The sequence below is a fragment of the Garra rufa genome, chromosome 1 (genome assembly GCF_049309525.1).
Source record: "Garra rufa chromosome 1, GarRuf1.0, whole genome shotgun sequence".
NCBI lineage: Eukaryota > Metazoa > Chordata > Actinopteri > Cypriniformes > Cyprinidae > Garra > Garra rufa.
The window spans coordinates 59,915,120-59,931,162 of record NC_133361.1 but is presented as its reverse complement, the minus strand read 5'-3'; the positions used below and the strand labels follow the sequence as shown (position 1 = coordinate 59,931,162).

Sequence of the window (16,043 nt, the reverse complement as noted above, 5' to 3'; positions counted from 1 at the left end):
AGAGTATCTGAGGAACGAGCTGTAAAGGCACAGCTCTATTCTGAAAAGGGGGCAGGGAGCAGCAGCTCATTTGCATTTAAAGAGCCGTGCACCAAAACAACCTGTTTCTGCTTCCACTCAAAACAGGCATTTTCAAAATGATATAATATGTGGGGTATTTTGAGCTGAAACTTCAAAGACACATTCTGTGGAAACCTCAGACTTATTACATTTTGTAAAAAAGGGACATAATAGGTCTAATTTAAAAATGTACATATGTTAGAATAGCCAACACATTTTTACCGTGGTGTTTATCCTTTTACTTGTTTGTTTTCTTTTGTGTTTGTGTGTGCAGATTTTAGAGTATCTAAGAGTCAGTGTATGTGAGAGAAAGAGGCAAGATTAAGAGAGCAGAGAAGTGGAGCGAGACATTATTAGCAACGAGAGAGGAAGAGAGCGTTGCAGTTCTTACGGCAAGTTGAGAAAGAGGAAACAAACACGCAAATTGCATTGTGAAGTACTGAAAGTGTCACAGAGAAGTTGAGATCATCAAGCAAGGCACGAACGCACACACACAAACATGACGACCTAAAGAGGAAGAGGACGAGACCCGTGGACTACAGAGCAAACACTGTGAGATACTGAGACATGACAGGCAGGCTGGTTTGGGTGTGCGTAGCTTTACCTGCATGCTGAAATCGGAGCAGAAAATGGGGAGTGTTAGTGAATTGTGTGTGTCCAGTTTTCAAACTTTCCTATGTCCAACTATACCAAGGAGTCTTTCAGGTAAGAGCTGTCTAATCTTTTATAGCACTGTAATCAGAATCAATATGTTTTCTATCGATTCTCTGGTTAACAGAACCATTGCTATAATAATTATTACTGCTCAGAAATCAGATTTGACATTTTTTTGACTAGCGGATTATAAAACGAGCAAAAAATCCAGCTGTGTTGCACTGAAGGAGGGACATATGAGACAAGAATATCATACAGACTTGGAGGTGGGCTCTTTTTACCTGGGCCAATAAGCAGCCTTGTCAAGTCACAACTAATTTACATAACTTTGAGAATATACGATTTAGTATTCCTATGCATTAGAATCAACACGTGAAAGCAAACGGAAAGACTTCAGAGTTTGTTTTTTGCCTAATGAACCAGTATGGTCGGCTTAAAGGATCTTTAGTCTCGCAGGCAGGAGCTGAGGGAAGAGATCAGTTAATGTCATTAAGGACTATACGCTATAGATGTAATCCCTCAGACTCAATGGTGAAGAGATTTAATGAGCATCTTCACCAAAGTTAATCTTCTCTCCTGTCTGATTTGTTTGTTGGACAAAATGGCAGATTTGGCGTTATGATTGGTCAGATCGCCTGTCAATAAAACTCCCAGCGAATAGTCCATTAGTAGAAACCAATAGGTACTATTACAGTTTCCATTAAAACCAATACAATTCCCATCATAAACAATAAGCTATTACACATTCTGTGATGGTTTATATTGTTCTGCAGCAGAGTACACCATAAAAAAAAGCATAATTGCTTCATTTATGACCTCCGTGTTTACTTCTGTATGACGGCACACTGAGCAAGTGCTGCCAAGTCCACAGTTCTCCCAAGGAATTGGGCTACTTTTTCACTGTTTTCAACTACATGGGTTGAAGCAACCTCACTAAGGCTATATTTACCCCACAGAATGCCATTTTTGATAGTTTTGAGCTAGTTTTGAGAAGCAATTGGGCGGATTTTGTTGTGAAAACATCCTTTTTAAAAGCATGATTTGTTCAAACTGGAAATCTGATATTTGCTATACCAAAAAAAATCAGATCTTGTATGCTGTGCTCACACCAAACAAATTTATTTATTTGCGCAAGTAGATTACACACAAAGCCAATGCAAAGATGTGAATAGAGGTGAATTCACGCCGGGCGACACAAAATGCACAACGCATTTTCCGCGATTGCCCGATGTTCGCTTCAATTGCATCTTCCATGCAAGTTCAAAAATTGACAGGCCCGTTTGAATCTGAAAATGGAAAAGAGCATTGTTATCATAGACATATATAAATACTATGATATCCCTGATAGCACATGTACATCTCAGAGACATCCATTTGACGTCTGCAAGACATCTGCAAGACGTAGTTTGCTCACCTGCAATATGTCTATCAGACGTTTCCTATCAGATGTCAAATAGACGTCTATTAGATGTCTTTAAGATGTTTATAAATTAGAATGTATGCTTACAGATGTCTGCCAGACGTTTGTACAAAGCAGATGCTTTCCAGATCAAAAGATCTTTAACAGACATCTTTCAGATGTACGTGTGCTATCTGGTATGAAGATGCAAGTGTGTACTTATGAAGAATAGAAGATTGCTATTCAATCCACATGTAATGATGCAAACAAATCAGACTGGACTTTTGTGTCTCTCTAATCAGCAAATACTGGCTCTTCCGCTTTTCTGTAACATTAGTGATGCTACTTTGTGGTTCCCCTTTCTATGTCTCAAATTAGTTCAGGTGGAACTCACTTCAGGATTGTGGGTTGTTCTAGTACCTAAACAGTAATGTGGTAAGTACACAGGGACCCACACTGGTAAATGCAATTTTTTTTTGCATGCAATAGGTATTTGGTGGGCTGGCATTGCCCTAGGGGTTACTTTCAGTTAATGTCCATTAGGCTGCCAGATTAAGGAAGTGATTGTAGGATTTTGTCACTATGTTGAGTCAGCAGATAGATTGTCAAGGCAGAGGGTGATTATGGGACAGGAATTTCTGAACCTGAATATTCCAGTTTGGTTTGATGAAAATGTACAAAGGACCACAGGGGATTTGTTTCTGTTGGGAAATGGAGCTTTGTTCGGAAATGTCGTCATCTGGTGGTGTTACAGTTCATGTGAGTTCATGTTGCTAAACTCTGCAACTCCATCAGCTTTCATTACCCTCCCAACTTAAACAAATGATGGCAGTGAGTTTGAACCAATGTGTGAATGTCGTTGGAGAGTCTTGTGTGACTCATCTAATGGCTGGATCACAATTTCATACTCTTAGTCATAGCTAAATTGTTGATGTAACTGTTTAAAATAAAGTGCTTCCTGCTTATCACGGCTAAGCCTGAACATACTAGTCACCTAGACTATACTTCGTCTCTCATCCAGGCTAATGGTATTCAGTGAATGTTTCCTCCAAAAACATGGCAACCAGCTAATTAGCAGTGAGTGCAATAAAAATGTGAAATGAATCCCATGAGGGTGTTTTAATCTCTGTTGATGATAACTAGGTGATTGATATCACTCTAATTAAATCTCTGTGTATTTCAGTTCAGAGCAGGTGCTTTTAAATTATAGCTGCTGTCCACTGTGCGACATGGAAATTGTTCCCTACGTTTTGATTTTTGGTTGGAGACAGCTGGGGGCGGCTCTGAACATTGGGAACAGATCAGGACAAGGGCTTATTACTCTGACTGCTGGAAAACATGCACAGAGGGTTGTGGAAGACATGGGCATTCTAGATTCAAGATGCAAGTTTCAATACTTATTGTTGTATTTGTCATAGCTGCTTTAGATTTTGTCACACAGTGCTCACTAGGGTTCAGTATCACCGGTTAACACATGATAGACTGAGTCTCGTGCCAAGTCGAATGCACCTACTTTTTTGAATTCATCCTAGTTGGTTTGTCTTGTTTTCAGCAACATAGGCAGATAATTGTCAGACCATACTAGCAAAAAAAACATTTTCAAAAGGTTTTTAATAAACCCTACCATTCTCAAATACCATGTGAACGAATGCGACAAAGAGCACACTGTGAGAATGTGAGGCCATATCTCCTCAATGCTTTTACGTATTCGGGCCAAACTTGGTACATGTCATGATAAGCATCAGCTGAGGCTACATACAGGGTTTTGGCATAGTGCCACCTACTGAAAAACGTTTTTTTTTTTTTTTTTGCGTATTACTTCTGAACAGTTTACAAGCATGCCGGGTCGAATGGTACCCAGTTGTCTAATATTGGCCAATTTGGGCATTGGCCATTTTGAATTTTGACATAAAATGCTGTATTTCACAAACTTTTACTGTATCATTACGAAGTCATCAGGACTATACTCTTAAGGTACTCAAAAAGAATGGGAACAGTGCCATCTTCTGGTCAAAATTTACAATGAAATAAAAAAATGCTAATAGCTTTTGATTAATTTGGTCTATTTCAAAGAAACTGGTCTTGATAGATTTCCCGAATCATCCCAAGAACATAAACTATAATCGGTTGAACTTGCAATCCACCATTTTTTTTTTTTTTTTTTTTTTTGAAACCTACTTTTTTTTAACTCTTCCTATATGGTTGGTCTGATTTTCATCAAAATTGGCTCAGATCATCTTCAGACAATGCCGGCAAAATGTTATCAAAAGATTTTCAATAGACCAAACCACTCTTGGAAAATGCATCAATGAATTTGTTGGCAAGATGCCTAGCAGTTTTCTAATATTGGCCATTTTGAATTTTGACATAAAATGCTGTATGTGTCATCAGGACCATACTGTTAAGGTACTCAAAAAGAATAGGAACAGTGCCACCTTCTTGTCAAAATTTTGAATTAAATAAAAAAATGTGAATAGCTTTTGATTAATTTTGTCTATTTTAAAGAAACTGGTCTTGACAGATTTCTTGAATCATCCCAAGAACTTCAGCTATATTTGATTGAACTTGCAACCCACCATTTTTCATTTCTTTTGAAACCTACTTTTTTGAACTCCTCCTAAACCGTTGGTCTGATTTTCACCAAAATTGGCTCAGATCATCTTCAGACAATGCCGGCAAAATGTTATCAAAAGCTTTTCGATAGACCAATTCATTCTTGAATAGCACATCAATGAATTTGTTGGCATGATGCCTAGCTGATTTTAAGGCAGCAACTCTGAAACTCTTTGGCCTATTGACACCAAACTTTATGTTGTTCTCATCTCACACTTACCACACCATAATAGTTCATTAACAGTGCCACCTGTTGGTCAAAATTGATAAGGGAAGAGTATTAAATTGTATTACTAGTGCTTGCATTTGTGATTTTCTGCCATTTTGACTATAAAAACCTAAAAATATCTTTAACCACTCGTTGCAGTTGATCTGATACTTTCAGCCATGCTTAGCTATTCATTCTGCCTCTGTTTTGCTTGGGCTCATAATTGCTGTTGTATATTTAAAATATACAGCTTTTTATAATATACTTTCAAATGCTGAAGCACACTACAAGTACACATGCAATATAGTTTAGCTCACTTGTGTGATAAATATGCACTCTTCTAGTAATTTTTTAAAGTCATGAGCCTGGTCCCTTTAGAGTCCAGTGATAAACAGTGCTTGAAGATCAGCCATGTTGGCCGTCTGCCCTACTGAACACCTTTGGGATGAACTGGAACAGTGGGCCAAACCCCATCATCATTAATTAACATCAGAACCTGACCTCTTGTGTCTTGATGAACATTTAATTTAAAAAGTATGAGGGGTAAAAAGCAGCAATGCCTCCCTGCTGCTGTAAAACAGAACCAAACTCTCCTTGGAAAGTTTTCCACCGGATGCCAGAACATTCACCTCCATGTGTATGAAGACCAACAATTAAAAACAGAATCAAACCTTATCTCCTCAGGTCAGAAATGCAGGAAACTCTTTTGACAGTAGACGTGCAATATGTGTGGGGGTCTATGTCCGAAAGTGGGACATTGTGGTTCTTTGCTGTGGGGCCCTTGCCAGGAAATGCCCACTGCTTTAATCTCTCTAGCAAGGTCAGAAACTGAGAGGAACCAGCTGGAGAGCCAAATCCAGGACTTAGTGGATTACTAAGGCACTTATAGTCACAAAATAACCTTGATTCCAATTGATTTCCTATCAGCGTTAAACATGAGTTATGAAATTTACTGTATGCTAATGAAAAGTGGAATAAATATACCTGATCTCAAGACAAAAGCATACTTGTGGGAACTTTTTCACAAGACATGAAATACCAATAAGTACATATCACTGCATTTTCCAACAGAAATGAGCATTAGAGATGGTAAAACAGTGAGCTTCTTTTCATCTAATATCGTTGCAGATGTAACAAGCTTGCTTCCCTGCTGAAAAAACCAGCATATGCTGGTTTTTTCAGCAGGGTTGGTAGCTCAGTCGGCACAGAATTGCACTTGGGTATGAATCCCGTGAAAAACATGACTCACGAGAAATAGCTGGAAGATGGCATGCTTGCGATTGTGTTTTTACGTCACATTCACTTTTGTTCATACTATCAGGTAGGTTTACACCATGTCCTAACTACACGAAATGCCACAAGATTCCAGCCACAAGCAATTTGCCTGTCCACACCAGGTGCGATGGGACAACGCGATGAAACAGAATCACAGTCGTTCAGAGACACAGAAGTGCAATGCACTCCCAACGAAATAGAGAAGTTTATAATCTAATTCATAAATATTAAACCTTTTTTAGATTATTAAAACTACATGATATTAAAACTACTACTGAATGACTGATACCATCTTTGTCATAAAAACACTGGTTCGTATTGAGTTCGCAGTTTTTACGTATATTTGCTTATGTATTTTCAAGATCTGAGGTAAACTATCTATCGTTGCTTTCAGTATAGCTGTAAATGTCACACAATATGATATTCAAACTCACATTAGACACTTTTAACATTGAATAAAGCACATAATCAGTACCTGAGATACCTCAGTACACGTCGCGGATATAGAAACAATTTCTAAATTTATAAAATTTCGCGTGTCGCCGTCGCGTATAGGACAAAAACTTGCCATATGTACGTTCATATAGCCTACTTTAGCGCCACTCAGTGTTCATTTCTATTGGAAACTGCAGTGATATGTACTTATTGGTACGTATTTTCCGTCAAAAACCATCCCACAGGTAGGCTACGTTTTCGTCAAGGGACCAGGGTGAAATATAGTCCGATACATGTTCTCCTTGAATTTGTCTTTCTCTGTATACTTTTAAGTATTCCTTTGGATTATTTGCACAGATACTTCAATTATGTCCTAAAAATGTACAACATAAAATAAACTACAAAACAGTAGCAAAACAGTGCTAACAAATGTGAAATATTGCTAACAGTATTTCATGCCTTGACATGCAATACCTGTGTTTCGCTCTCTGTTGTTTAATGGCAAACGCCTCCTGAAAGCCTCTTTGAGGCTGGATCTGTCATTATGTGGTGTGTTGTACATTCCCATAAGATCCAGCAGAGGTCACTCAATGCATTTCTCTTCAAACTGATTTTGGCCTGTGATCATACTGCATTTAATGTCAAGAAAGATTCACTAAAGTGCTTGTCCTTTAAGTTTGACACATGGCTTCATTGTGGTATGTTCGTTATTTTTTGTAGTGTATTTCTTCTGACAGGCTTTTGCTCTTTTCTAGTGTAAGTCTATGGACAGTTTTTAAATGAAATTTTAAATCAAACATAAGTTCATTCATATCCAGCTAGTATCTAGCAAAAGCATTGAGTTACTCGCTTATGATATAATATAAAATCTAATATCATATGAGACTTGAATGGTTTTGTAGACAACATTACATTATAGTAGTACAGCAGAAAACAGATCACTTTATTGCAACACAAACTTTAAACACCTTAACTGAGGCCTTTCTTATCATTTACTTGCCCTCAAGTTGTTCCAAAACTATGTGAATTTCTTTCTTTTGTTGAGAACAAAAGAAGATATTTTGAAAAATGTTGGTAACCAAACAGGTGACTGAAAAAATACAATGGAAGTTAATGGCTACCATCAACTGTTCGGTAGTACGGCCTGTTTAATTGTGTGGCTTCTAATGGTTGTCTGTTGTATATTGGCAAATGCAGTAGTAGATGCTGGATTTGATTTGTGTGAGAGCGTTCATGACATAGCTGGTCTTCATTCCCACAGCCACATTCCAGTGTTCCCAACACTGCCTTGAGAAACAATACAAGGAAAAACAACATTCCGCGAATAGCTAAGCTTATGCCGCTATGATAACATGCCAAAAATCACATTTACAAAGCCGTTTGAAAGCATGGATTTGGTTGAGCAGAGGAATCCTGCAGCTTTCATAACATACAGACCTATTTATTTTTTAAAATAGTTTGCTAGCATTTGCACAAACCTTCATCCTAAGAATTAACTTGAGCCATAACTCATCCTACACGGCTTGAATGATCATCTGGCTTGTTCAGGAGAGGTGTGCTATTACTTTGCTAATAGTTTAGATATGCAGTATTCACTTTGTGAAAAGATAAAACAATCTCACAGATTTTAAAGGAGGAACCCGACTTGGGTTTCTTTTTTATTATTATTTATTAAACATTTTATATTTATTATAACGTTTTATATCTATATTAGAGCATCTGGCCATATACAGTTTAAGTCAAAAGTTTACATACACATTGTAGAATCTGCAAAATGTTAATTATTTTAAGAGTGATCATACAAAATGCGTGTTAATTTTTATTTAGTACTGAACTGAATAAGATACATATAGTCCACAAGAGGAAATCATTTTTGAATTTATAAAAATGTCCCTGTACAAAAGTTTACATCCTCTTGATTCTTAAAACTGTGTTGTTACCTGAATGATCCACAGCTGTTTTTTTTGTTTTGTTTTGTGTGTGTGTGTGTGTATGTGATATTGGTTGATCATATGTCCCTTGTTTGTCCTGAATAGTTAAACTGCTTGATGTTCTTCAGAAAAATCCTTGAAGTCCCACAAATTCTTTTTGAGATTTTGAGATCGATCTTTTCACACTGAGGACAACTGAGGGACTAATATGCAACGATTACAGAAGGTTCAAACGCTCACTGATGCTTCAGAAGGAAAAACAATGCATTAAGAGCCGGGGGTGAAAACTTTTGTACTTATGTGTACATTTTTAATTTTTAATTTAATTTTTTAAATTTTCTTATTTTGCCTAAATATCATGTTTTTGTCTTTCAGTACTGCCCTTCAGAGGCAACAAAATAAGTTAAATTTACCTCAATCTTCAAATTCAAAAGGTTTTCACCCCCCAGATCTTAATGCATGTTTTTCCTTCTGAAGCATCAGTGAGCGTTTGAACCTTCTGTTAATAGTTGCATATGAGTTCCTCAGTTGTCCTCAGTGTGAAAAGATGGATCTCAAAATCAATCATTGTTGGAAAGGGTTCAAATACACAAAAAGGCTGAAAAACCAAAGAATGTGTGGGACCTGAAGGACTTTTCTGAAGAACATTGAGCAGTTTACCTGTTCAGGACAAACAAGGGACTCATGAATCATTACTCATGAATGTATTTTATTCAGGTCAGTAGGCTACTAAATAAAAAATAACATGCATTTTGTATGATCCCTTTTAAAATAATTAACATTATGCAGATTCTACAATGTGTATGTTTTGACTTCAACTGTACATAAAATACAAAAAAGGAAAATATGTAACAATAGAGGGTTCCATTTCTTCAGAAAATGTAGGAATTTTACACCAGTATTTACAGCATATGCATTTTACACAATATCAACAGGCATGCAAACCTTAGCAACAAGTCATATGTCAACTGGACATTTACATAATATTTAAATAAATCAGATTACCAGTCCACACATCTAGACAGCTAATTTGCACATTGAATGGGCGGCATAATTCTTTATTGCATAATAATCTGGAAGTTGACTTATTGTAAAACTGACCTGACATCCGAAAACAAGGATTGCTTGTCTTGTGTAATTGATGTATGTAGGTCAGTTGACGCACTCGGACATTCTTCATATGCAGTACAGCACTGCTTAACAGAGGACGTATTGTTAGACTGGGACACAGCCTTGATATTTTGTTAAACTAGACAGGAATGCTCTGTAGCCCTTGTGTAAAAGAAGTGTGTTTGATTGTGTCACTTGTACTGTACTTATATTTCTGTCCACCTTATTCTTCAATGCAGAAGTAGGCCTATGGACAAGACTTCTGGTTTATTAGCCGCTATACTGTAGGGAAATAAAGAGAAGAATAACAACATGCAGTAAAATAACAACATGCAGTTAACGGTAAAACTGTTTGCACTACAAACAAGTGTGTTCATGAACATGGTAAGACACAATAATTTGCAATATCAAGCGGCACAACTAGCTGATTTGTACTGGATAAAGTACTAAAGTACTTCTTTATATATATATATATAGGTGTGTACTCACTAAAACAGAGGCTTTCCTCTTCCTTTAACTTTTTTTTTCTCTCAGTTTCTGTTCCTGAAAGCACTTAGGTTAAAGTGCTGCCCTCCATCATTGCCATGTCTTTATTTATCGTGAAACATAATACTTCTCTCATCTGAACATGCATGAATGCCTGTATACAAATCTACAAAGGCTTTAGATTTGATCTCAAATGGGTTGTGGCAACATGATTATATAGTGTACACTAATCTATGTACTCATCACAGTGGCTAGAATATGTAACTATTACAATAAACAAGAAAAAAATCACATGTTGCTAATTATATCTTATATAACATGGCAACCATACTTAAATGAATAACACAACAGGTGTGGTGTGTTTCTCCACATCATTAATTGTCTTAAATTTTACCTAATTAAAGAAACTGTTTTCACTAGTTGTATAGTGCAGACCCATGTTGAATCAAATTCATTTTATGCTAATAAAATGTCTGTTATGCTAATAAAACAGATACAAAAAGGGATCGTTCTGCACAGTGGACCCTTGTACGCTTGTTTTAATAGCCGATCAGGTGTTATCTCTCTGATGTTGCTCTCGGCTCAGGGCCACACACACACACACAAGCACATGTTCAGGGCTGTTCTCTGTCTGCGTTCGTCATTGACTCTCCCTGCCCCCACCTAGAAACACTCGCTCACAGCCAGCCTAGGGTGTGGAGGCGAAACTCAATACTGTGGCTTTGTCTCAAACCCTACTAAGCTGCCTATCTAGGCAGCATTTTAGGGCTTTGAATGCAGGCTCCCAGTTTAAACATCTTGAAGTATTGGTGTGCTTTTTGAAGTAAGAACTTGGTAATTACATACGCCGAAATCAGCCACAAGTGTAATTTAGTCTGTCATGAAGAGTTAATGAGGACTGCTGTTGGATATACAGTATACACTGCGAAACTTTGGGAGTGATAGAAACTAATCTCCTTAATTTTAGTTTTGGGTGTACTAATACAGGAGTCACTCCTGAATGCGATGATTTGGTTTTTGTAACAACAGCTGTAGTCCAACCAGCAAACAAATCTAATATACAAACAAATGAATCCAACCAGAAAACAAACAAACCTAACCAAATAAATAAATGTAACCTTTAAACAAACAAATAAATCTTAATGGCAAACAAACAAATCCAACCAACAAAAAAAAAAAAATCCAACCAGCAAACAAATAAATCTAACCTTCAAACTAACAAATAAATCCAAACCAGCAAACAAACAAATCCAATCAACAAAAAAACAAATCAAACCAGCAAACAAATAAATAAATAAATATAACCTTCAAATTAACAAATAAATCCAAACAAACAAATTAAGCAAACAAACAAGCAAATCTAAACATCAAACAGACAAATCTAATCATCAAACAAGCAAATCAAACCAACAAAAAAAAAAATCCAACCAGCAAACAAATAAATTGTCTAGGTTACGTATGTAACCCCTGTTCCCTGAGGACAGGGAACGAGACGCTGCGTCCTGGCGGACACTATGGGAACTGCCTTCAGCGTGATCGGTTCTGAAACAAGCTATAGAACAACGACAGTGAACTTGACACTGGCCGGCGCCAGCCCGTGACGTCATCAACAGGCGCCTGCGAGCACAACACCATCTTTTTGTCGGACGGAGGTCTGTGCAGGGCCCGAGGCATGGCCCCGAGACGCAGCGTCTCGTTCCCTGTCCTCAGGGAACAGGGGTTACATACGTAACCTAGACGTTCCCTTCCGGAGGGAACTCTACGCTGCGTCCTGGCGGACACTATGGGAACGTTTATACCAACGCTGCCATGCCGAGGGATAAGTGATCAAACTGACTGAACGAGGAGTCAAGAAGGAAAATCACCCCTGCTTCAGCGAGAGTCGCTGGGGCCCAGTGACCTGCCACGGCTAGCTCGGCTACCTGTGCACGTAACTCTCAAGCGTGGAGGCCTAGAGGAAGCCTACTACACTTAGCTCTCTAAGTGATGGAGCTCATAAACGCCCTGACATAATGGGCGGAGTTTTAGGGAATGGAGGTCTCAGCAGAGCGAATGTCTGCTCTAGGGACCTGACAACATTCAGTGCTAACAGGTACAGGTGCTATACTCGACACTGGGGGTATTCAGTGAGGCTGAATAGCCTGTGCAACAAAAACTACCCGAGTGGAGCTTCTGCTCAGAGGGAATCTACAGAGTGGAGGTCTCATGACCTAACTACACTTGACACTGACGATGGTCTGTGAGGCTGAATAGCCTGTGCAGCAGGCCTGTCTAAGTGGAGATTTTCTGAGGAGTGGAGGCTTCAACGAAAGGAAGCCTGGCAACACTCTGCGCCTTCCAGAGAACAACTCTAAGAATGGAGGTGCCGTGACACCTCTACACTCAAAACCTGGAGGTAGTCAGTGAGGCTGAGTAGCCTGTGCAGCAGAACTACCTACAAGGAGTTTCTGAGGAGTGACTGCTTCAAAGGAAGCCAAAAAAGCACTCTGTTTCTTGCAAAGGAAAACTCTAAGAGTGGGGGTCTCGTGACCCATCTACACTTCAACACTGAGGGTAGTCAGTGAGGCTGAATAGCCTGTACAGCAGAACTACCTGAGTGGAGTTTCTGCAAAGTGGCGGCTTTGGTAAGAAGAAGCCTGGTACCACTCTGCACCCAGCAGAGGACGACTCTAAGGATGGAGGTCTGTGACCTATCTACACCCAATACTAGAGGTAGTCTGCGAGGCTGAATAGCTTGTGCAGTCGGACTGCCTACTTCTAGTGAATCTCTGGAGGCAACGAAGGACTCTGAGTGAGTCTAGAGAGTGGAGGCTTCTGAGAAGAAGCCTAACAACACTTCATAGAAGGAAGACTCTAAGAGTGGAGGTCTGATGACCTAACTACACTTCAACACTGATGGCAATCAGCGAGGCTGAGTAGCCTATGCGACAGTACCTAAGTGGAGTCTGGTGGCAATGTTCTGCGAGCAGAAAAAGGACTCTAAGAGTGGAGGTCCCATGACCTACTACACTTCAACACTACAGGTGTTCATCGAGGCTGAATAGCCTATGCGACAGTACTACCTGAGTGGAGTCTGGAGAGTGGAGGCTTTCAAGAGAGGAAGCCTGACACACTTCCGTGCTTAGCAAAGAAGAACTCTGAGAGTGGAGGTCTCATGACCTATCTACACTCTAACCCTGAAGTTAATCCGCGAGGCTGAATAGCCTGTACGACAGAATTACCTTCGTGGAGCTCTTCTGGAGAGTGGAGGCCGGAAGAGGCGTCAACACTCAATCCTGCTAGCAGTGCTATCTGGATTGGAGTTGGAAAAACTAAAAGGTTTTGTACGAAACCGACTCAAGAAATGGGAACGGAGGTTTACCTGCGTGGCCCACACCGTAAAGGATTTAGAAAAGGACCCGCCAGTCGGGGGAGACCTTTACCACCAATGTGGATTTGAGAAAAATGCGTAAACGCATTTACCACTCATGTGGATTTTAAGGAGTGCTCAAGGACTTGCGTGAGTAAACACCACAAATGTGGTTTTAAGTAGGTGCCCAGAGCATAGCGAGAGGATCACCAGACTGCAGTCTCTAGGCGATAGCAAAGCCTGAAAGCGGAGCTTCTGGAGAGGGGAGGCTTCAGCAGAAAGACTCTCTAAAGCGAGAGGAGGCCTACGACGCTCTCCTTAGGGAAACTCTTCAGAGTGGAGGCCTCAAAGTGAAACGCTCTAAGCGAGGGGAGGCCTGACTACACTCGACGCTCAAAGAAATGGCAAATACTCACAGTAGAGCAAATAATGAAAAATAGCATTTATCACCTAGCTCTGTGTAGTGGAGGCTCCGAGACTGCATCTCTAGAGAGAGAAGCCTGCAACACTAGTTTTTTGGTGAGTGGAAGACAGCACTCCCCCAAAAAAATAGTCAGCGAGGCACCCATGGGCCTGCTAGCTGCTATAACTGTGAGAGTGAAGGTCTCAGTACTGTGGCTGTGACAGAGAGGAGACCTATTACACTGTGCTTATCAAAGGAGTTGAAAAAACTTAAGGGTTTTGGAACCAACTCGAAAATGGGCACGGAGGATTTCCCTGCGTGGTCCAACCGTAAAGGATTTCAGAAAGGACCCTGCCTTTATGGGAGGGAACCTTACCATAAGTATGGATTTTAGTGAAGTGCCTAAGTAGTGCACTTACCACTCACGTGGATTTTAGGGAATGCTCAAAACAACTTACGTGAGTAATCACCACTAACGTGGATTTGAGGAGGTGCTCTAAGCGTAGCGAGGAAGACACCTATATTATTCCCGGGCGATAGCAGAACCCGGAAGCGGAGCTTTCACGAGGGAGGCTTTAATGGTTACAGGCTCTCTCGAGCGCAACAAAGCCTGACGACGCTCAGCTGAGGAAGCTCTATCGAGTGGAGGCCTTGGTATGCACACCCTCTCGAGGAAGGGAGGCCTAACTACACTCAACGCTTGTAGTGACAGGTCCATGAAAAGGGCTCATATACAGAAAAGTAGAGCTGCAATATTGTGTTTCGGCCTGTATTTCTGGAGAGTGGAGGCTTAACAGAAATACCTCACACAGAGGGAGCCTGGCGACACTCAAACCAATAAAAGCTCTCATGAATGGAGGTCTAAGAATGACCTGGCTACATTCAACGCTAAGAAGTATTATCTTTATATGTCTCTCTTTACAGATGACTTCACAGAGAGGAGGCTTTTTAGGAAAAGGCCTGCTACACTCAATTCTGGCAGATTGGGTTTTAGTCACAATACCAGAAAATAATTTAGCGAGGCCCAGAATGGGGCCTAACAGCCAAATATATAAGATTTCTACTTAAAAGCGGGGCTTTTTAAAGAGAGCGGAGGCTTCAGTAAAACATCTCTCTCTCAGAGAGGGAGCCTTGACGACGCTCTGTTCACCCTAACACAAACTCCTAGGAGTGGAGGTCTCACATGTGTGTATATGAATATACACAGGGAAGGTACCTGACTACACTCATGCAAAAAGAGTATTACTCTTAGCAGGGTTTGAGCGAGCGGAGGCTTCAGCAGAGCGATTTTTTTTTTCCGCTTGAAGCAGCTTAACAACGCTCAAGAGGGTTTTTATTACATATTCTCATATGTATATGTATGTTGGATCATGTCTATACCAAGCTTACTCTAGCGGAGGTTTCAAACCTGACAACGCTTAACCCAAGAGGGGATTTTCTACGAGTGGAGGTCTCTACACACTGTTTTCTTTTATAAAACGAGGGGAGACCTGGCTACACTCGGCACTTGGTGGCAGTAGAACTCAAGAGGAGCTCGAAAACTGCAATAACAATCACCCAAGCGGAGCTGGTAGACAAAAGAAAACATACACATACATATTTGAATATTTTATTAAAGTGTCTTTACTGTTCACATACCGGGCCATCAGATTGAGTATCAATCTCATCATCGGCCCAGCCCCAGAGTCTTTGGCGAGGGGGAAAAAGAAGGGGCAGGTAGCCAAACGGACGTGAGGGGAACCGGAGAGGAGACTCTAGGTACCCGATCCAGTCCTGCCGCCACGCCGGCGCTGGATCGTCTCCCTTAGATCCCCTCTCCTATGCCGCGCATCACGCCTAGGGCCCCGAGTGGCCACACTGGCGACCTGGCCTCGTCTCTGGCCCTTGGACCAGGACGGGCCTGGTTTTCCCCGGTGTTCAGGTGGGGGCGTGGACCGGCGAGGAATACATGACTTGAAAGCCGCCGAGCGCGCCTTCGCCTCTCTGAATCTCTCGACCACCGCCTCGACGGATGTGCCGAACAACTCAGATGGCGAAACCGGCGCATCGAGGAGCGTTTCTCTTTCTCCCCGATGTCCGCCAGGTTCACCCACAGATGTCTCTCCGTGGCCACCATAGCC

The 16,043-nt window shown here is 40.5% G+C and overlaps 1 protein-coding gene across 1 annotated transcript in view; it reads left to right on the top strand.

The window, feature by feature from the left end:
* The first annotated feature begins 462 nt into the window (after nt 1–462).
* The window catches only part of cyth1a (cytohesin 1a), a 55,489-nt gene continuing 39,908 nt past the window's right edge, over nt 463–16,043 (top strand). The window contains exon 1 of the mRNA XM_073843381.1: nt 463–765. Coding sequence (XP_073699482.1) covers nt 669–765 — 97 coding nt within the window. The 5' untranslated portion in view covers nt 463–668. The remainder of the gene's footprint in view (nt 766–16,043) is intronic.